The 24,369-nt window shown below is 36.8% G+C and overlaps 1 protein-coding gene across 1 annotated transcript; it reads left to right on the top strand.

The window, feature by feature from the left end:
- The first annotated feature begins 493 nt into the window (after positions 1–493).
- LOC107261314 (zinc finger protein CONSTANS-LIKE 7) lies at positions 494–8,687 on the top strand. The gene is made up of 4 exons (XM_048370666.1): positions 494–772; positions 7,913–8,080; positions 8,373–8,522; positions 8,661–8,687. The coding sequence occupies exons 1-4, from the start codon at positions 494–496 to the stop codon at positions 8,685–8,687; spliced, it is 624 nt and encodes a 207-aa protein (XP_048226623.1).
- Positions 8,688–24,369: the final 15,682 nt, after the last annotated feature.

Genomic DNA, 24,369 nt, shown 5'->3' on the forward strand with positions numbered 1-24,369 from the left:
TCTAATGGGTGCTAAAATGACACAAAAACATTTTTTTTCTGAGTTTGTTCTAAGAAATAAATTAAGGGTTAATATGCTCATCGGCCAAACTATTAGGAGTCAAAATGCACCTTCTTTCATTTTATATATAATGACCTGCCACGGTGAAATGAGCCCACAACAAATTCAGAAACTAATCAACCTGTTCCTTTTTTTTTTACGTGCTTCTTGATATAATACAATATTTGAAAATGTTATAGTGGTCCCAATTGACAAAGCACAACTATTAAAAAGGTATTCATGGACCCTTATACCTTCTTTCAGGGTGGAATCTGTGAACCAATCGCAAGAAAGTAGGCCATGCAGCAACCAATAGTAAAAGGATAAGGTTCCACGGGGGACTGAAAAAGAAAAGTGTTGAAATAATTCATGCTAGAAATATTCATCTTATATTCAAATTGTCATTATATAATAGTTAAGAGTGACAAGTGACAACAACTGAAAGAAAGAAAATATGAAGTATAATTCACCCTTAAAAAACCCAAAGAAGGAAGAGGTAGAGGTGCCTGATGCCACTCTTGCTCAATTCTCCAACGTCAAGGAATCCTACAATGATTCCAATAGTGGAGGAATTGGTGCCATGGATGAATTAGAAGTATTTTTGGGCATTGAAGATGATAGTTTCTGCAAGGATAATGAGTACGGTACACTCAGTTGTGGTTTAATGGATTGGGAAGAAGAAACGCCAAACGAGAAAGATGAAGATGGCCCAGATAATAACTTTGAGAAAAGAACAAGAACGAGCTCCTTCTTTGAGGAAGAAAGCCCCCTGTTAAGAACCTCCAAGGATTAGAACCACGAACCCTAATGATTATGAACCCGTGAATTACTATCTTAGAAACCTAAGAACAAATTAAGTTTCAAAACCCAAGAACCGCTTAAATCAGATTGCAAGGTATGGTTGATCAAGATCAGAACCTAAAGAAAACTAAGTTCTTTAAACCCTAACCCTTAACACGCCACAAGGATAGATCAATTCCTTGATAAGTGGTTTATGCATTCAACAAGAATTCAAGAATTCAAGCAAATATGCAAAGGAAACAACTACTATAATTATATCAAAATTCAAAATTTCCAAAACACAACTTAAGGGGCTTTTTTATAGCCACCTAACATAATAAACCCTAGTAAAACTATTAACCCTAGCTGCCACATAAGAAAAATAGGCAATAACATTATTCTGAACTTAAAGAAGAGATTTCAGCCCAAATATTAGCCCACATTAGTCTTCATGTATTTGGACTTGCAAAATATTAAATAAAGCCCATTCAGATGTGTCTTTACTTGGGCCTATCCTAGCATGACCAATTGGGCTTCCTTGACTAGCCCAATCTTGCATATAGCCAATTAAGGCTTCTTGTAGCTTCTTGGACCTTGACCTTGTAATTGGGCCTTGTAGCATGCTCAATGGATCCTTAGCTTTATCTTTGATTTTCTTGTTGTCCTCTCCATCAAGTCCATCTTTAAGCTTGGCCATCTCCATATCATTCCCTCCTTCTTTAGGATGATTCGTCCTCGAATCAAGTTCATCACCTACATTAAAAGGACTCAAATCAGCTACATTAAATGTACCACTCACATTATACTCACCTTTCAAATCAATCTTGTAGGCATTGTCATTGATCCTCTCAAGGACTTGAAATGGACCATCACCCCTCGGACTTAGTTTAGACTTTCTTTGATTTGGGAACCTTTCTTTGCGAAATGCACCCAAACCCAATCTCCAAAGTTGGAATACCATTGGAATTCGTCCTTTATTAACCCTCTCGGCCACTTTTGCATTTTGCTTCTCCATTCTCTCTTTAACTTGTTTGTGTAGCTTTTTAACCAAATCTGCCTTAGAAGAACCTTCAACACTAACAAGCTTGTTAAGAGGCAAAGGAATCAAATCAATAAGAGTTAAAGGATTAAAACCATATACAATTTCAAATTGTGAAGTGTGTGTAGTGCTATGAACAGCTCTATTATATGCAAATTCAACATATGGCAACAAATCCTCCCAAGATTTTAAATTCCTAGAAATCAAAGCACGAAGCAATTGAATCAAAGTCCTATTCACAACTTCGGGCCTATCCGTCCGTGGATGGCAAGTAGTAGAATAAAGCAATTTAGTTCCTAACTTACCTCATAGCACACGCCAAAAGTGACTTAGAAATTTAACATCTCTATCACTAACAATGGTCTTAGGTACTCCATGCAAACGCACAACTTCTCTAAGAAACAAATCAGCAATATGGACAAAGATCATCACTTTTATGGCAAGGGATAAAGTGAGCCATTTTACTAAACCTATCCACAACAATAAATATACTATCTCTACCTTTCCTAGATCTCGGCAAACCAAGCACAAAGTCCATAGACAAATCTGTCCAAGGAACATCAGGAATAGGTAAAGGTGTATATAACCCATGGGGTTGCAGTTTGGACTTAGCTTTCAAACACACAATGCATTGACCACAAATTTTATGCACATCACGTTTCATGCATGGCCAATAAAAATGCTCAATCAGAATATCATAAGTCTTTTACACCCCAAAATGACCCATTAAACCGCCCCCGTGTGCTTCTCTAACCAATACAGGCCGCAAAGAACAATTAGGAATACAAAGGCGATTTTTCTTGAAAAGAAATCCCTCAAACACATAAAAATCAGCAAAAACAGCCCCATTAGCACAAGTTGTAAATATGCCGCTGAAATCATTATCACTCACATACAACTCTTTTATGAACTCGAAGCCCAGTAATTTAGAATCAAGAGTAGTAAGTAAAGCATACCTTCGAGATAGTGCATCAGCAACCATATTCTCCTTACCTTTCTTGTATTTGATCACATATGGGAATGTCTCAATGAACTCCATCCACTTAGCATGTCTTCGGTTCAGTTTGTCTTGCCCCTTGAGATGCTTCAAACTCTCATGATCCGTGTGGATGACAAATTCTTTGGGCCATAAATAGTGTTGCCATGTTTGCAAGGCCCGAACCAAAGCATAGAGTTCTTTGCCATAGGTTGGGTATCGAAGGGCTGCTCCATTTAGTTTTTCACTAAAATAGCATATAGGTCTGCCTTCTTGCATTAAAACAGCACCAATCCCAATGCCACTAGCATCACACTCAATCTCAAAGGTTTTGTCAAAGTTAGGTAAAACCAACAAAGGAGCAGCACACAACTTATCTTTAAGCATATTAAAAGCATGTTCTTGTGCATCACCCCAAGTAAACCCAACGTTTTTCTTGACAATTTCATTCAAAGGTGCAGCTATACTACTAAAGTCCTTAATGAACCTCCTATAGAAACTAGCCAAGCCATGAAAACTCCTAACTTGGCTAATGTTTTTAGGTGTTGGCCACTCCCTAATTGCTTTCACTTTCTCCACATCAACCTCGAGCCCCTTTGAACTAACAATGAAACCAAGGAAATTAACTTTATCAATGCAAAAAGCACACTTTTTCAAATTGGCATACAATTTTTCTACCCTAAGAATGTCTAGAACCCTACGCACATGCATGACATGATCATCAATGGACTTGGAATAAACTAAGATATCATCAAAATACACAACCACAAATTTACCAAGACACTCACGCAAGACATGGTTCATCAATCTCATAAAAGTACTAGGTGCATTTGTAAGCCCAAACGGCATAACTAACCACTCATATAGACCGTGATTTAGTCTTAAAAGCCGTTTTCCACTCATCACCGCTTTCATGCAAATTTGATAATAACCGAACGCAAATCAATCTTAGTAAACAAACATGCACCATGCAACTCATCAAGCATATCATCTAACCTAGGAATGGGATGATGATACTTTACCGTTATTTTATTGATTGCATGATACCACACACATTCTCCATGTGCCATCCTTCTTTGGAACCAAAATCACCGGAACCGCACAAGGACTTAAGCTCTCACGCACATACCCCTTTGACATCAGTTCTTCCACTTGCCTTTGAAGCTCCTTTGTCTCCTCCGGATTACTTCTATAGGCTGGTCTATTTGGTATGGAAGCCCCGGGTATGAAGTCTATTTGATGTTCTATCCCTCTTTGAGGAGGTAATCCACTTGGCATTTCCTGGAAAGACATCAGCAAATTCCCGCAAAAGATTAGCAAACACACTCGGCAAGGAAAGATCAAGTTCAGTGAGTGTTCAAATATACATCTTTATAAGTAACAACAAATAACATCCGACTTGAATGAAATGCATGCCTAACTTCACTTTCCCTAGCCAAAAACTACCCTTTGCCTTTGTTTTCTCTTTAGGTCGAATCTCACCCTTTGGGTTTTCATGTTCCTTTTGTTATTTTCGGCCTCACGCCTCTCTCTTTCCAACTTACATTGGTCATCATACACTTCCTTAGGAGAAAGAGGTGTCAAAGTAACTTTTCTCCCATCCTTCACAAATGAGTACCTATTTAGAAAGCCATCATGGAAGGCCCTCGTATCAAATTCCCATGGCCTACCTAACAAGATATGGCCAAGCATGCATTGGCACTACATCACATAGCGCTTCATCCGAATATCTACCAATTGTGAAAGGTACAACAACTTGCTTATTCACTTTGATCTCACCACAATTATTTAACCATAACAATTTATAAGGTCTAGGATGTGGAATTAGATTTAAACCCAATTTTTCAACCATTAAAGTGCTAGTAACATTTGTACAACTACCACCATCAATAATAACAAGACAAGTCTTACCTTGTACATGGCATCTTGTGTGGAAAATGTTGTCTCTTTGCCGCTCCAAGGTATCATCTTCCTTCATTTGAACACTTAGTGTGTGCCTAGCCACCAAGAGCTCACCTCCCATAGGACCCTCAATGCAATCATCACGCCTTCCAATTGTGGTATCTCATCATCATTATCACTCTCTTCACTTGCTGTTTCAATCTCCCCATGGTCTCTAGCCACCATTGCCCGCTTGTTTGGACATTGTGAAGCAATATGGCCACGCCCCCAAGCATTTGAAACACTTGATGTCTCTATTCTTTCTTTGTTAATTTCGGGTTTAGATGTGTCTTTGTTGCCTGAAATGCTTTTCCCTTTGTTGTCATTGGGAATAACCTTATCATCACCTTTCTTACCTCCTTTCCAAGAATTAGACCAATGTGGCCTCCCACTCAAGTGCCCTTATATTCAAACCTTGTCATTCCCTCTAGGTTTTAGTTGCTTTTCCACCTTAATTGCAAGGTGAACTAACTCCTCAAGCTCCACATAATGTTGCAACTCTACCCTATCAGCAATCTCCTTATTAAGCCCACCAATGAATCGTGCCATGGTAGCTTCTCTATCCTCATCCAAATCAGCCCTAGTCATGAGCATTTCCATCTCCTTATAAAAATCCTCAACACTCCTTGTACCTTGCCTCAAAGATTGGAGTCTTTGATGTAACTCCCTATGGTAATGTCCGGGTACAAAACGCCTTCTCATGATAGTTTTGAGTGCAATCCAACTACCAATAGGCTCTTCCATGTTCCTCCTCCTACTAACCACCAACTGATCCCACCAAACTATAGCATAATCACTAAATTGGGTAACCACCAATTTCACCTTTTTCTCCTCTGAAAAGTTATGGCAATCAAAGATAAGGTCAATTCGCTTTTCCCACTCCAAATATGCCTCCTGACCGGTTTTCCCAAGAAGGTAGGAATACTAAGTTTGATACTACCCAAGTTCCTATCAACATCATCATAGTTCCCATAACCACCAAACTCACCACCAAAGTGTCCTCTACCTCTACCAAGATTTTGGTATCTCCTAGCTCCTCTACCCGTGCCTCTACCAACCCCACCATAGGGCTCGCATTATCATACTCCTCAAAACCCTCATCAAAGTCATCCTCATTCACCCCAATTGGCTGCCCATGATTACCTTGCACATTCCCCCCTTCATCAAGCCTATTTCCCAGACCTCGGGCAAGTGCATTAATTTGGTCCATAATGGCTTGTTGATTGGTTGCCATTTCCCTTCGTTGGGCTGCCATGTCAAGTTGCAACCTCTCCATTTGCTCATTCATATTTCTTATGCTTCGTTGCACCCTCTCATTTTCATGCATTTGTGCTGTGGGTATGCCGGTAGTTGGCACATTATTACCTCCACTAGAACCACTTGACATGCTGCAATAAGAGTTAGTATGCAATAAAAAAAAATCGAAGGAAATTAAGGACCTCACCAACACTCCCTCACGTGTTTACTCTCAATTAATGGGGATGGTCACTCGCGTTTCGCACAATCAAGAATGATCACACAAGGCTGAAAACTCACACCACTCAAACTTTGTTTTCAAGGATTCTTATGTGAATCAATAACCACACATCAAGTTATTTCACTATGCTTGTAATGCACCAAGAATTATGATCTAAAAAGCTTAGTTGAGACAAAAACGCAAAAGTCAAGAAAATTAAACAATTAGTCACGCTTTCAATAAAATTAGGACTGCAAACAAGCGAAAACTTCAAACGGATGCAAATGACATATGAAGAAACAATCTAGATGTAATAAACAAGAAAGATGCGATTCAAACTTGAAATAGGAAAAGAAGGAACGGATTTAGGAAGCAAAAATCACAAAGAAGGTTGATCAAGAAGGAAGGTTACCTCTTTATGCTTTAAATGTGTCAAATCTGCCCAAACTCAAAAGACACACAAAGAGGAGAATAAATGAAGGATAAAAACGAATTTAGAGCTGAATCAATTCAAATAAGATGGTATGTATAGGGCTCAGGTCATTGGAATTTAATGTCCCTTTGAATCTTCCCAAACAGCCACCAAATCCTTATTTATGTAGGATTGTGAAAATCTCCCTAAACCTTTTAACAACCCTAATATCTATGTAATCACCCCAAGAACAATGATTTCAACACCAAATACGTTTTTTCCACTAACAAAGACAATCAAACCAATCAGACCTATTCCTTTTTTTGTTTTTTTTTTTGCTAATTCGGATCTGATATTTTTCTTTTCTTGTTTCGTTTTTTTTTTTTTTTTTTGAATCAGAATCAAAAACTACAAGAATCAAGAACTAAACAATGTAGATCTCAAGAATACCAAGAATACTTCAAGAACAATATCAAGAACTCAAGGAAAACAAACAATAACTTAAAGAAAAGGGATAAATAACCTGATTTAAGAGCCAAAGCTCTGATACCAAATGTTAAGAACCTCCAAGGATTAGAACCACGAACCCTAATGATTATGAACCCGTGAATTACTATCTTAGAAACCCAAGAACAAATTAAGTTTCAAAACCCAAGAACCGCTTAAATCAGATTGCAAGGTATGGTTGATCAAGATCAGAACCTAAAGAAAACTAAGTTCTTTAAACCCTAACCCTTAACACGCCACAAGGATAGATCAATTCCTTGATAAGTGGTTTATGCATTCAATAAGAATTCAAGAATTCAAGCAAATATGCAAAGGAAACAACTACTATAATTTTATCAAAATTCGAAATTTCCAAAACACAACTTAAGGGGCTTTTTTATAGCCACCTAACATAATAAACCCTAGTAAAACTATTAACCCTAGCTGCCACATAAGAAAAATAGGCAATAACATTGTTCTGAACTTAAAGAAGAGATTTCAGCCCAAATATTAGCCCACATTAGTCTTCATGTATTTGGACTTGCAAAACATTAAATAAAGCCCAATCAGATGTGTCTTTACTTGGGCCTATCCTAGCATGACCAATTGGGCTTCCTTGACTAGCCCAATCTTGCATATAGCCAATTAAGGCTTCTTGTAGCTTCTTGGACCTTGACCTTGTAATTGGGCCTTGTAGCATGCTCAATGGATCCTTAGCTTTATCTTTGATTTTCTTGTTGTCCTCTCCATCAAGTCCATCTTTAAGCTTGGCCATGTAGTAGCAAGGTTATAAAGACAGAGAATATTGGGTTCTTTGATGAAGGTGACGATGATAAAAGAGCGTCTTTGAACTTGAACTTGAATTATCAACAAGTGTTGGATGCTTGGTTTCATCGAGGGTCTCTATTGGCCAATGATAATTCTGTTTACATGCCAAGCAATGGCTATTATGTTAGTAATTAACTCAACTTTATAAATGCTTTTCCTTTGTTACTTGTTAAAATTTTTTTTCCTGCTAACTACCTCTCTCCCTTCTTTGTGTTAAAGGCAAAAAGAAAAGTTAAAAGTCAATATATATATATAGCTCATATTCATCAACAATTAAGGGACTCATACATTCATACATCTAAATCATTCTACAGTACCGTGTGACAATTAGATTTCAGGGTCTTCATTTTTATATATATGTGTTTATATTGTATGTGATAGAATGCACAGCGATAATCAGTTTAAAGTTGTGTAGATGGGAGAGGTGCTAGTGATGGAAGAAGAAAGAATAAGAAGGGAAGCAAGTGTCCTGAGATACAAAGAGAAGCGGCAGACTAGATTGTTCTCTAAGAAGATAAGATATCAGGTCCGCAAACTTAATGCAGATAAAAGACCTAGACTCAAGGTGTGTCCTCTTTCTTAAGGAAAAAGAAAAAGATCGGATTTTTTTAGTCCAAAAAGAAAATATTGAAATTTCCCAAAAGTCACCTATCATTTTTCAACTGTATTAAAATTGTTTTTATTTTTATTTCTATTGTTGCAGGGACGTTTTATAAAGAGAAGTTCCTGACAAGATTTATGCTAATATATATATATATAAGCATAAAATATCTGATGAAGAAATATCTTGCTCTTTGGACCTTTTTCTTGTATATGAAATGCATTGCTTCTTTGTCCAAGTGAAAAGATAGCCAAAGAAAAGCATGGAAGATTTGAGAAAATATCTATACTTTGAGACTTTTCTTGGCAGTGCATAATTATGTTACTTTCAGAGGTGGGCCATATATGATGCCCGTCACCCATAATTGACATAATGCCATGGCATAGCATGGTCTATCCCTGGCTTTTAGTTGTTGGACTTTCAAGCACATTGCATTTTCAATCTAATAGTAAATTGACTGTGAACTATATATATATTACATTTTAACCGAATTTATATGAAGGACATATTTCGCTTTGTTATCCACCAACCTATTACAAATTCTATTAACAAAGGAAAATTCAACTTGTGTGAAAGATCTCACTACATCAAATGCTATTCCTTAGCAATTTGGATTACTTTCAAAGCATTCCCTTCAAATATTATGTTTGGCTAGTTAAAAAGTCCGCTGCCCATGTGATGCAATCTCGAAGTGCCAGGCTTTCCAAAATGAAAGGATCCGAGATGTCTATATATACCTTTAATAATGATTGAAGAATTTGGGTGTTGCCATTTTGAGCAACAAATCCTACATTTCCTCTATTAATATGCTTTCTTGATGCAGCATCAAAATTTATTTTTATCCAATCTTGTGGTAGGATTTGTGGACTTCTCAAGACTTGTTGGTTTCTGTTGGGTTGATGCCTTTCTTCTAGTAAGGCTGACTTGTAATCCATTACCTCCTTTTGGGTTGCCTCAAATTATTACTTCTTCGAAAGTTGTTTTCCATCAAAGATCCCTTTATTTCTTGCTTTCCATATGTTCCACAACGTGAAACTGATTAGCATGATCGCCTCCTTACCATTGGCATTGCTTTGAAGATCATTTGTGATTTTGTCCCAAACTGAGATTATTAAGTCTAAATGAAGAATTGTTTGATATGATCGCTAATGGAGATAGGCGCCATACATGTTGGGTAAACGCACATAGGAAGAATAGATGCATATTGGTCTCTGATGGCCACACCTTTAGCATTAATCTTTTTTGCCTAGTCTTTAGTGAAGTTGAGCTCTCTAAGGTAAGGCATTTGATAAGAGTTTCCAGAGGAATACCTTAATCTTGTTTGGGATTCTTATCTTTCATAAATGTTTCCATCTTCTATTAACATGAATAGCATTTGGAGATTGAGAAAGCAATTGCCCTGCTTGATCTCTAGAATGCCAAACAAAGTAACCTGAGCCGACTGTATAGCTTCTTGATGAGTGATAGTGCCATACTGTATAGCTTCCTGGCTATAGCAACAACCTGACTTGTTGTAAAATATTTATACAATAGAGAAATTTTCCATGTCTTATAATTGGGATCAACAAAGTGATCCATTGTTATATTTGCCAGATTTTGTGAGGAGGATAGTCTTGCTATCCAAGGATGTTCCAACGGTATCCATGGGTCCTTAGAAGCTTTTGTTTGGTGACCTAAGCCGATTTGCCATCTGACCCCTTAGAAACTAACTGTCTTTCTCTATATAAACTCTTCCATCCCATGATGAATTTTATCATGTATTGCCATGGAGAATGCCTGTGTTTAGAAAATATTGCCTTTTTACCATTTCAGCCAGTAAGGAATTAGGATTCATTAGTACTCTTCAGACTTGTTTTGTAAGTAATGCTATATTCAATTGATACAAACGTGGCTAACTCGTGCCAAATCTATATTCAATATTGATGTCTTTGCCAAGGATCGTTCACCTAATCAAGCGAAGAAACTCTAACTCCTAACAAGACCTTTAAACAACTTATACTTAAATACTTTAATTATAAAGAATTAAAGGCTGTTTAACATAAATAAAAGTTTAGATTAAACTATGTTTATAAAATACCAAGCATTCACTTGATAAATTCACCAAGTTCATAAGAACAAAAAAAAAGAATTAACTCCAAAATAATTAATATTCAACAACCTTTACATTGAAATTGGTACTAGCTTATATAGGTTTTAAAAACCCTAACTCTATAATGATAAGGAAGCAAATAACAATAAGACTAGGAATATAACTTCTAAACTAAAAAGGTAACTTAAAATAAGACTCATAACTATTAATATACTTCTTTAAATGAAAAATTACTACTAAAAATTCATCCAACCCAAGCCCATCTAATAAACATGATAATTGGGCTTAAGTAACATGTGATATGCGGCCCATTCTTGAGCATTGGACTCCAAATAGCTTCACTTGATTATCTTGGACTTATCTTATCTTAATCATGCTTACATATGTTGAATAAAGTTGATAAGATTATCTTAAGGCTCATTATCTTGATTAAGCCCAATCTTACTTGGACTTTGGATCTCCAACCCAAGCTTCAACTCATGCTTCACAAATACTACTAAAGCATCCTTGAACTTCTTCATGTGGGCTCCAGTTATTGATCCATCATATTTGAGTTACTTGTGTGCAATCCTAGTTGGATTAGGATTCCTAATTATAGTAGGACTCCTAGTTGGAATAGAATTCTTAGTTGGAGTGTGATTCATAGTTGGAATAGGACTCCTTGTTAGAGTAGGATTCCTAGTTAGAGTAGGACTCCTTATTAGAGTAGGATTCCTAGTTGAAGTAGGATTCCTTATGCTTGTAGGATTCACATTATTCCCTCCTTTCTCGCGAGGACTCATCCTCGAATCTCAACCTAGTCAAAATTAAAAGGAGATAAATCAACAACATTAAAAGTAACACTAACACCATAATCACCTGGTAAATCTAACTTATAAGCATTATCATTATATCCTTTATACAACTTGAAAAGGACCATCACCTCTAGGACTCAATTTAGTCCTACACATACTTAGGAACCTTTCTTTTCTAAGGTGAACCCAAATCTAATCACCAGGTTCAAAGATCACTTTCACACACCCCTTATTAGCTCTTTAGGAAACTTTCTCATTCTTTTTCTCAATGTTCAAGCGCACCTTTCATGTATGCCTTAAAAATCAGCCTTCTTTTGACCATCTAAATCAACTCTCATATGCAAAGGCAAAGGAGATAAATCTAATGGGCTCAAAAGAATGAAATTATAAACAATCTCGAAAGGGCAATAATGAGTATATGAATGCATACTACGATTATAAGCAAACTCAATATGTGGCAAAAGATGTCACAACCAAATTTATTTATTTTTTTTTATTAATAATTAATATTCATTAGCATGTCATTCAACATGTCATTTGTATCATGATTATATATGATCTATTTTATTATATTATGTGGTAGATAAATAAATTATTTAGTTACATATTGATTTAATTGAAAAGTAATGATTTTGGACTAAATTGGAAAGTTAGAAAGAAAGAGGATTAAATTGTAATTTGCCTATTTCTACACCAATATACCACCTCTTTCATTTGCTCTTATCTACGTATGCTTTCCAATTTCCTTCTCTTCTTTGTCTCTCTCATTTTTCTCCTTTCCTTCTTCAACTTTGATTTTCCAAATCAAACTCTACAAAACTTTTAGTAAGTGAAAATCAAATTCTTCTTTTAAGCTTGAAAGATTTGGGCTTTCTTAATCAAGGAAAACAAAGGTGAGTAATTTTAATTGCTTGATTTTGCTGTAGGGTTAATGATATGAAATTGTTGATGATTATGTGTTTTGGAATTATTTAATCAAGAGTAAACATGCTTTTACTTGTGATCTTGAAGCTGAAATTTCTGGGCAGATTTTTCACTTATGATTTCGTGACCTTAGAGGCTTTATCTCAAAAATTTTCAAACATGAAAGTTGTAGGTATAATTGTCTCAAGAATATCTCTGTAAAATGGTTTTGCAGATTGTTGAGTGAGTAGGAACTTATGAGGTTCGATTTTGCTGCTGCTTTGTTTTTGGTTCAGCAGGTGACCTGATTTTTGTGCTGACATTTTGAGGCATTTAGAGGCTGAACCAAGCAGAGAGTTAAACATGAAAGTTTTTCATTTATATATCTAGTATATGTCTGCAAAATTTCATAATTTTTGGTTGAGTATAACGTGAGATATGTTGAACTTAATATGGCCTGCCCGAAACTGTTTTAAGCAGAAATCGGGCTTAGGATTCAGAAATTTGTTGCTAATTTTGTGTTTCACAACTTGAGCTAGAGAAGTCCAAATTGAGTAAAATTAGTGTCTATAGAAACTTTAGAATGCTAACTTTATATCTGGAGAGTTCATCAGAAAATTCATTCTTTTGATTGGTCATTTAATAGGAAACTTTTTGCTGTTCTGTTTAGATGAAAATTTGAGCAGCTGTATAGAAAATGCCATAACTATTTCTATACCAATGATTTTGAAGTGATTCTTTATGCTATGGTTTCTATAAATATGGAAGTGTAATTCTGGAAAATATGAGATTTTTATTAATTGTACATAAGTTTTGGTGTAATTTCTAAATCAGTACCTACAAGCTGCCTTCATCAACAAATATGTTGATTTGTTGTCATTCATCTCATGCATCATATTAATATCTAGAATATATGTTATTTTGTTGAAATGTGATATTTTATTGATAGTAAATATATATATATATTTATGCCTTGTGATTGAATTATATTTGTATTGAATATGTGAATAGGTTCATCCAAAGGCAAGGAAGTGGTAAGAGAAAAAGAATAGGATTACTTTGTTATCCTATAACTTTTGGTAAGTATTTAATAGACTAAACTTTGTGTATATTGAGTAGGGATTGCTGTTTGATTACTTGATAATTTCTTGGTTGACTGAGTTGATATTAGTTATGTTTTTGGCTTGTTATAAAGTGAATTGATTGTGATGTGTTGTGAAGTGAATTGATTGTGATGTGTTGTGAAGTGAAATGATTGTGATTAAGGATTGATGACTTTTGTATGGATATTGTGTGATCGGAAATGAGCCGCGATAGCTACCCGAGTATGTGAGATGGCAAGACTGAGCCGGATAGTCTTGTCAAGTGGTTAACAAATTTAAAAATGTGAGGAAATGTAAGGATGAGTCATCTGATCCTAATTTGATAGAAATAATGTGGAATTGAATTATTTGACTTGGTTGAGTTTGAGATTATTTGTATTACGTGAGATGAAATTATATGTTTATGAGAATAACTGAAATGGTTGATTTTGTGATTGTTAGTTAAGTGTTGGTATAATTTTCTGTATTGATAAAGATTTGATAATTCTAGCCTAATATACTATAGTTTAGTAAATTAAATGCTTATTGAGTCGCTAGCTCATTCCTTAGCAAATTTTCTTTTCAGGTTAGTGCGATTTGTAGATAGCCTTAGCTCGCATTGCTCTCTTTGCATCGGTCAATATTATCAAGTGGGCCAGAGGAGTTATCTAAAGCATTGGGGCATTTTGGGAACTTGTGTGAATTAAACTCTGTATAAATATTTCTTATATATATTAAGTATGTCATGCCACTTAAATTGTATGAATGTATATTGTAACTAAGTAGTAAATTATGTTTATAAAGTTATATATATATATATATATATATATATTGCTATTCAATGGGAAGTTTGAGTTGGGGTGTTACAAAAGATCTTTCCAAAATTTCAAATTCTTCTTAATCAATGTGCTCAATAATTGACCCAAAGTGCGATTTACTACTTTAGTTTGACCATTAGTTTGGGGGTGACATGTAGTAGAAAATAACAACTTAGTCTCCAATTTACCCCGACTAAGTCTTCCAAAAATAACTAAGCATTTTGCATCTCTATCACTAACAATACCTCTAGGCATACTATGTAAAAATGCAGTCTCTTTAGAGAATCAATCAGCAATATGTGGTGCATCATTAGTCTTATGACAAGCAATAAAATGTGCCATTTTAGAAAAATGATCCATAACCACAAGAATAGAATCATGCCCACATTTAGACTTAAGTAAACCTAAAAAAAATCCATAGAAATATCAATCCAAGGCATACTAAGTACAGGTATTGGCGTATATAATCCATGAGGCTTAGATTTAGACTTAGCTTGTGATGGGTGCTACTCGTGTTAGCTACAATCTAAGGCAGTGTACCTATCGATGCAGTCTAGCACTAATGGCGAGTATCAAGGTCGTATTCCTTGGGAAAGCGAAAGCCCAGAGTTACTCCTTTATTCTTTGTTATATTAACCTAAAATGGATGATGAATAAATTCTAAACTAACTATTAACTACGAGCTAAGTTCTAAGGGAGATGCAGGAGTAATTGATAAGTGAAATAATCAAGACAAGAAGACAAACCTAAAGGGAATCTAAACTAGTTGGCAATCAAACAAAAGATAAAGGATCGGTGAGTCTAATTATGCTACCCGTGGGCCGAATTCTTAGCATCAATTCGGTTTCTCTCTCGAGATAACCGAATTCCTAAACCTAATAATCTAAAGTTGGAATCTCTTCCTAACGATTGATTCTTAAATTAGCATTAAGCTTTAATCTGCCTCTATTAAGCTTTGTTAATTCTTAATCCGGCTAGTTAATTATCCTTATCTCTAAGCGATTATTAACCAGTTCTTGTTATTCAAAATTCCAATTGCCAAACGGATTTCTCAATCTCATAAAGCAATCTAAACATCACAATTCATAACGTCTCATGAATAATGCATAATCTTATTAATACTGAAAACAAGAAGAATACAAAACCAACTCGAACAATCCAACAATATAATATCAAGCCAACATAGTAAAGAAATCCCAATGGATTAAATCAATCTAGCTAATCATGTTCATTCTCAAAATATACAAGAATTCAATTACAACAATAAGCAAAGGTAGAGAAAACCCGATTACACCCTTGGATGAGAGTAAACAGCCCTAAATCCTTTTGCTCCAATTGAATCGATTCTTGTTCTTCTTGCTCGATTTGAAAATCAATCAACAGACCTCGCCCAATCTTCGATCCTTCAAGGAAATCCGATTGAAACCTTGATCCAAGTCTCATTTTCTCTTAGTTTCAACTCAAAAAACCCTTAGAGAAAGAAAAATTAGGGTTTGGGATGTTCTAACCCTAGCCTCCTCCTTTTCTCTTCTTTTCGTTCTTTTAATTAATACCCCATGTTGCCTCCAACACGGCCGTGTTCCTGGCCGTGTTATCAACACGGGATGGTGTTCCTGGCCGTGTTACTCTCTGTGGCCGTGCTTCCTAAAATCTACTTCTTCTTTGATGTCTAACACGGCCGTGTTGTCCCCGTGTTGGTAACACGGCCCATGTTTGTGACCGTGTTGAGAACACGGCCAGTGTTGAGATCAACACGGCCCTGTTCAGCTTCCTCATGCTCGTACTTAGCTCGTTTCGGCAGCTTTGACGTCCAATTATGCTCCAATTCTTTCCTTTTTCATCCTCTGACCTCTTTTGGACCTAATGCAGACAAACATATGTATAAGGTGAGTGTTGAGACCAATTCACATCCAAATGTCCATAAAATCAATCTTAAAAACCCCATTTAGATGTGTGTATTTTACGCACATCAAATAACCCCACACTTAGCTCATTGTTTGTCCTCAAGCAATCAAAAGTAAAATAAGAAAAATAAACCACTAAGGAACAATACTTAAACTGACAAACAAGCTAGAGAGTTCCTGCACATATCCTTAACAAGCACAAGTCAAACAAAAAGAAACGAAGCAATCAATTCAAGTATCACAACCAAGATGCCAATAATTCACAAAATACTGTCTCAAGGAAATTATTCAGAACCATCTCCTCACCAGATTCACTCTAAATCACTCAAAGTGTTTAAAGGGTAGTGTTTAATCGCTCAATGCATCAACTACTGCTTTACTTACTATATGCTTGCTCTTAAATCCGACTCCTACCACTTATGGAGAGTCAACAACCATGTCAAGAGGTCTTTATAAGGGTTGTAATGGGGATTAGGTAAGGGTAGGTAAATTTGGTCAGAGTTGAACCTATGGTGTTCTGCAATGAAATACATGACATGCACACAAGTCACAATGATCACAAGGGGTAAACAATGGATAGTAGTCCAAGGTGGGAAATAGGAATCAAGTCAAAATGTTTAGCTCACTTACTTTCTTTCTTTTCATCACCTTTCCCTCTTATTCTTTTTTTTTTCTTTCTTTTTTTTTTCACAAGAGAAGAACATTCACATAATAGAGTGAATTTCTTTTTGGATTGAAGTAAGCTGCTACAAGATTCTAAAGCTATTCCCAAGACAAAAGTTCCCAATAAAAACAACTCATGTGCAAAATCATAACCCAAAGCAGAATAAAACTAAGTGGTAATATATTATGATAAAAAAAATGGTGAAAGAAAGGATTATCTACAAAATCAATAAACGAATGAAGGCTATTTGGCTAGAATGAAAAACCTAAGTGCCTCTATCATACCAAAGTGTTAAACTCTCCTTGTGGCCCTCATAAGCATTACCGAGCAAGTTCTAAAAGTAAAAACAGTAATTGGCACTCTCAACAAGAAATAAATAAAAGCATATAACGTGTATGCTTACAATTTAGGCTCAATTTCTCACAAGTGTGCTTTTTGAGTAGGTTCCAAATAAAAATCATCAAAAGAGAATTAAATAGACCAAAGCAACTTAGTGCAAAACTCAAACTAATTATCTTACATTCTTCCACAAGACTCAACACTATCGGTTTTACCCGATCACATGGCATAAACAGGATTTCAAAAGCAAGTCAACAGTAAGAGCATCGAAACAAAGTGAAAAATTTTCAAAATTTTACAAAAAAATTGCACAAAGAATAAACAAATAACTGAGATGGAATAAATGAAATGCGATATATACACTAGAAAAGGATCTAAATTTCATATACAAAATAATAGAACATGAAAGTAAGTATATATTGATATCACTACCCCACACTTGAAGGACACACTGTCCTCAGTGTACAAAATATATGAAATGAAAAAGGAAAAAGAAACTAATACTGCCCTGATTATGGCTCCGGAGTGAAAAGAGGTGCATCACAGTATCGTGGCTCGGCCGGTCTGTGGTGGAGGAGTGGGCTCTCCGAGGATCGGAAGTAGTGTCACATGCGGAGCTGGTGGATCGAGGAGCGTCAATAGGAGGCTCGTCAGTCGCTTTGTGTTGAAGGGTGCTCAGTTGGAGAGGGAGGGCCACCGGATCATCCGCTAGAGGGATGTCAAAATGGCTCGCTCTAGAACCCGGCTCAGGATGGCAGGTGCAAAGTCTGTAGCAAAATATCATCGAACATGTCATTGGCCATAGAGGCCTCTAACCTACCTCCCTGCTTTCAATCGGGGGCTTGAAGCATAGCCCTCTGCCTCTCAAACTGAGCCATCATCCGGCTTTGAAACTCGACTGTAAAAGGTCCTGTTGAAAAGCCTCTTGTCGAATGAAATGTTGTTGCTGCTCCTTTGCCAACCTCTGCACTCTAAGCTGCAGCTCTCTAAACTCAATTGGGGAGACTCCTAAAACAAATTTCAAGAAGACCCGGAAGGAGTCAAGTAGACGGTCCGGAGGAAGACTCGGAATATCGGAAGAAGGTGGGACATCCTGTACCATGGGCTCGTGGTAGTCGCTCCTCTCGAAAGTCACGCCAAGAGAGCATTCCTCGGTCCTATACTCTGGTCCTAGCGGACCGCCTACGAGTCACCATCCCCATACTAACCATCTGGGGAAGTCCCAACATTTCCATCACCCCCAGCTCTATCAAATGTGGTATCGCTTCCTCCAAAACTCCTAAGCTCCTAGCCAGTCGAGTAATGTAAGTCCCAAAACAGAAAAATACCTTCTTTGAGTTGTTGCAGGAAGGCACTGATCTGTCCGGCCAATAAGTACCCCATGTCGTGCATGTATAAACAGTCCGGCCGGTAACTACACCACCACTATCTCCCCCTGCCGATGGTCCTAGCATGCAATGCATGCACCTCGTGCAAGTTAGACGCCTTGGTCCGGCCGGCATCATAACCCTCGGTCATCGGGAAATCTCGGCCCACATCTGCGGATATGACACACCGAGGCATGTGTATACAAATGACTATAAACCTCTCCGGTACTGCATCCTCCTTAGTCCACAAGCCTAAGTGTACCCCAAACTGCTGTACACTCATCGTGAAAGTCCGCCTTACTAGTCCGAAACTGATCGCATCCGGTTGTTGGAAGTCCCGCGAACCGGCTTTGCAGGAAAGAAAGTACTGGCAAACTCCACAGTCCACTCCCTATATGTTGGTTCAACAATGTCAAAGAAATGTTGAAATGGGGTGTCTCAAGATATCGGCGATCGCACTGCAAGTCCGACAGCCTCTCGCCTATCCTACGCCTTTCCCAAATCTTTGTGCCTCATCGATTGATATCTCTGCTCAAAGGTGGGCTACCCTTGGAAAAGTAGGAATCGATGGCGCTGCGGTGGTCTAATTTGGCCTGAACTAGTCGGTGCAGCGCCTGATGATCGAGAGGAAGAGGAACCATCGGTCCGCCTCCTCTTGTAAACTCCTGATCCTCGTATGGTGGACATGGTACCTAAAAAGGAAACTTTTAGTACTAAGGATCAACAAAATTCGGCAAAGATAACGGCATAAAATGAACAAACCAAACGATTTAACTCGATAAAATTAAACTGCTCAATGTCCTGCAAAGAAAATTTAATCCACAACACTGCCAACTAATGCTAACCAATTAAATTTGCAATTCATTCATATGGAGTTTACTTCGCCATAATCCATCACAAGGCAAACCAACATGCTAATATAAAATAGATACAAACAGAGTCGACTATCTATGACAGAGCCTATTGTTTAGCGACCGACAATAATGACAAAGAGAAAAATAAGGAATTAATCACAATCATAAATAATGGTAGAAAAGAAAAACGGAAAATATGAGCAAGTTAAGTATATAAACTATATTAAAGAAAATAAAAGAAAATTAAGCACAAACACGAATGTAAATGCATGCACCAAATAATAAAATAAGGGAATAAACAAAAAATAAATAAATAAATAAAAAATTGAAACACAAAGAAAATATAAATTCGAACTAATATCAAAATAAAATAATGAAAAATGAAGTTGGAGGGTACTTACTTGACAAACGCAATATCCAAAGCCTTCGAAATGAGAAATAAGATGTGAGAGAGTAAGAGATGGGGGAGAGCAAAATATTTTTGGAATGAAGTGGTATATATAGGCAAGTGTGCGGAACACGCCCGTGTTCAACAACAGGGGCCGTGTTCATGAACACGGTATGGATATCGGGCTGTGTTAAGCGAATAAAAACGTGCTGACTTACCACTTCTCAGAACACGTCCGTGTTACGGACACGGTCTTTGACACTAGACCGTGTTGTGGACACGGCAGGGCATAAATTCCCGTGTTAGCTTTTGTGAACATGTTCATCTTAGTTTGATTTTCTTCAATCAGAACACGGGCCGTGTTAATGAACACGGTCTTGAACACGCCCGTGTTGATCTCCAGATAATGCAAAAGTTGCGATTCTCAGCACTTTTTCACTCTTTCTCACCTGCAAAACCAATAAATCCTCAACTCATACACTCAACATAAATAAAACTTAACAAAAACCAACTACAAAACCTAATCAACTAAGTTCACAATGCAAGGGTAAAGTATTCAAATTGAAAAATAGAATTTGGGGTGCCTCCCAAAAGCGCTTCTTTTTGATGTGATGAGTCTTCTTAGCTGGACTCATGGTGAAAAGCAAACGGTGGGGATTGGCGACCATCCATCCTTCTTCTAGGCAAATGGCTTCAAATATCCGCTTAGAGGGATAATCGTCAACTTCCTCTTCCCGGTACCAAGCAAGCCGATGATTGGCAAAACTCGCTCCTCATATATTTGCACGTAGTCATGATGCTCTAGGGGCTCTTCCAATTTGAAAGCTAGAGTTTCAACAATTGGAAGGATCGACGGTTGGGCAATTTCTTCAGGAGTGTTGATGGTTTTCTTCAGTCCTTGGCTTGGTTCACTTGCTAAGAGAAACTCGAGCTCCTCCAAGACTTCTTCATTGGACAACTCGTGCACATCTTCCATCATCGAAGGGACTTGTGGAAAATCCACCAAAAATTCCTCTAACTGCAACTCAGCATCATCAACTGTGTATTCTTGTTAGTAGTCTTTCAAAGGGATCATGTTTGCCTCTTCCTTTTCTGGTTCTATCTCCATGTTCAAAGAGTCGTCCTACACATAAGCATCATCGTCAAACATAATAGGTAAACCAGAAAATTTCTCACCTGAACGCAAAGTGATGGCGCTCAAATGTTCCTCGGATTCAGCAGCGTTTGATGGAGTTCTCAATTGCTCTTTCGCTAGCAACTTGAAGATTAAGCCTACTTGATGCTCTATGTTGTTAATCGAGGCTTGTTGATCTTCAAGTATCCTCTCTGTTTGTTGGAATCTTTCCTCAAGACTTGTTATGAACCTCATCATCAGCTCCTCTGACACTAACTCTTCATCTTGAGTTGAGGGTGCAACATTAGGCTGCTGATGTAGTTGCTGAATTCGTAGTGGTTCTTGGCCATCTAAGCTCCATCCAAAGGATGAATGAGTGCTCCACTCTTGATTGTAGGTGCTTCCATACGAGTCATTTGGCCAACTTCCCGTATAATTCACCTGTTCACAGTTATAAGAACAATGAGCAACATCACTATACAATGGACAATCATTACACACATGTAAACTACAACAAAATTCACAAAAGACTTGAGATGAAAGGATAGGAGAAGAGAGTTGATCGGTAGCCCTGCAAAACGATTCCACTCGAGCATCTAAAGATGCACGGGCATCCCAATTTTTAGCACTCTCTTGGTTCCTATTCTCATTTTCCAATGCGTCATACAAAGATTTTGAGTTTAGCATTGAACCTCCTTATCATTCACTATCTGAATCATAAACTTAAGCTAAATAAATATGTACAAATAAAATAAAATAAATAAACAAATAAAAATAAAAATCATAAAATAATAAGAAAGAAAAAAAGAAAAAAAATGGCTAAATTAACAAATAGCAAATTTCACTCTAGTTTTCAAACAATTCCCCGGCAACGGCGCCAAAAACTTGATGGGTGCTACTCGTGTTAGCTACAATCTAAGGCAGTGTACCTATCGATGCAGTCTAGCACTAATGGCGAGTATCAAGGTCGTATTCCTCGGGAAAGCGAAAGCCCAGAGTTACTCCTTTGTTCTTTGTTATATTAACCTAAAATGGATGATGAATAAATTCTAAACTAACTATTAACTACGAGCTAAGTTCTAAGGGAGATGCAGGAGTAATTGATAAGTGAAATAATCAAGACAAGAAGACAAACCTAAAGGGAATCTAAACTAGTTGGCAATCAAACAAAAGATAAAGGATCGGTGAGTCTAATTATGCTACTCGTGGATGAATTCTTAACCGAATTCGGTTTCTTTCTCGAGATAACCGAATTCCTAAACCTAATAACCTAAAGTTGGAATCTCTTCCTAACGATTGATTCTTAAATTAGCATTAAGCTTTAATCCGCCTCTATTAAGCTTTGTTAATTCTTAATCCGGCTAGTTAATTATCCTTATCTCTAAGCGATTATTAACCAGTTCTTGTTATTCAAAATTCCAATTGCCAAACAGATTTCTCAATCTCATAAAGCAATCTAAACATCACAATTCATAACGTCTCATGAATAATGCATAATCTTATTAATACTGAAAACAAGAAGAATACAAAACCAACTCGAACAATCCAACAATATAATATCAAGCCAACATAGTAAGGAAATCCCAATGGATTAAATCAATCTAGCTAATCATGTTCATTCTCAAAATATACAAGAATTCAATTACAACAATAAGCAAAGGTAGAGAAAACCCGATTATACCCTTGGATGAGAGTAAACAGCCCCAAATCCTTTTGCTCCAATTGAATCGATTCTTGTTCCTCTTACTCGATTTGAAAATCAATCAACGAACCTCGCCCAATCTTCGATCCTTCAAGGAAATCCGATTGAAACCTTGATCCAAGTCTCTTTTTCTCTTAGTTTCAACTCAGAAAACCCTTAGAGAAAGAAAAATTAGGGTTTGGGATGTTCTAACCCTAGCCTCCTCCTTTTCTCTTCTTTTCGTTCTTTTAATTAATATCCCCTGTCGCCTCCAACACGGCTGTGTTCCTAGCCGTGTTATCAACACGGGATGGTGTTCTTGGCCGTGTTACTCTCTATGGCCGTGCTCCCTAAAATCTACTTCTTCTTTGATGTTTAACACGGCCGTGTTTGTCCCCGTGTTGGTAACACGACCCATGTTTGTGACCATGTTGAGAACACGGCCAGTGTTGAGATCAACACGGCCCTGTTCAGCTTCCTCATGCTCATACTTAGCTCGTTTCGGCAGCTTTAACGTCCAATTATGCTCCAATTCTTTCCTTTTTCATCCTTTGACCTCTTTTGGACCTAATGCACACAAACATATGTAGAAGGTGAGTGTTGAGACCAATTCACATCCAAATGTCCATAAAATCAATCTTAAAAACCCCATTTAGATGTGTGTATTTTACGCACATCAACTTGTCTACATATGATGCACTTATCATTGCACATCTATGCGTATGTTGGGCTAATGAAGTGATTATGTAAAACATTAAAGTCTTAGTAAATCTAAAATACCCCATAAGTCCACCCTCATGTGCTTCCCTTACCAAAAGTTCACGTAAACTACTCTTAGATATACACAATTTATTATCCTTAAATAAGAATCCATTATGCTTATAGTAATTTTCAAATGCAATCTTTTCACATGATGATTAAACTTGCCAAAATCATGGTCATCAATATATAAATCTTTAATATACTCAAAACCAAGTAATTTAGCATCAAGGGGGTTAAGAAGCACATACCTTCGAGACAATGCATCAACAACTATATTTCTTTACCTTGTTTATACCTTATAATATATGAAAATGGTTTAATAAACTCACTCCACTTTGTATGACACTTGTTAAGCTTTTGTTGACCCTTCAAATACTTCAAGGATTCATGATAGGTGTGAATCATAAACTATTTAGGCTAAAGATAATGCTGCCACATCTGCAAAGCTCTCACTAATGCATACATCTTCTTATCATAAGTTAGATACTTCAAAGCTGCCCCATTCAGCTTTTCACTAAAGTAAGCAATTGCTTTCCTTCTTGCATAAGAACAGCTCCAATCCCCAAATCTGATGCATCGCATTCAATTTTAAAAGTATTAGAAAAGTTAGGCAAAGAAATTAAAGGGGCAAAAATTAACTTATTTGTAGGCGTGTTAAACGCTTTCTCTTGAGCATCTCCCCACTTAAATCCTATACTCTTCTTGATTACTTCAGTTAATGTTATGGCAATGGTGCTAAAATCATGAACAAATATTCTATAAAAGCTTGCCAAACCATGAAATGATCGAACGTCTCCAATAGACATAGGTGTAAGCCACTCCTTGATTGCCTTAACCTTCTCTTCATCTACTTCAGTGCGTTGCGCGCTTACCAAAAATCCTAGGAGAACAAGTTTGTTTAGTGAAAAAAGAATAATTCTTAAAGTTAGCAAATAATTTTTCCTTATGCAAAACATCAAGTACTATATGCACATGCTCAATGTGTTCATTTAATGACTTACTATAGATAAGTATATCATCAAGATAAACAACAACAAACTTTCCTAAGAATA

The sequence above is a fragment of the Ricinus communis genome, chromosome 2 (genome assembly GCF_019578655.1).
Source record: "Ricinus communis isolate WT05 ecotype wild-type chromosome 2, ASM1957865v1, whole genome shotgun sequence".
Lineage (NCBI taxonomy): Eukaryota > Viridiplantae > Streptophyta > Magnoliopsida > Malpighiales > Euphorbiaceae > Ricinus > Ricinus communis.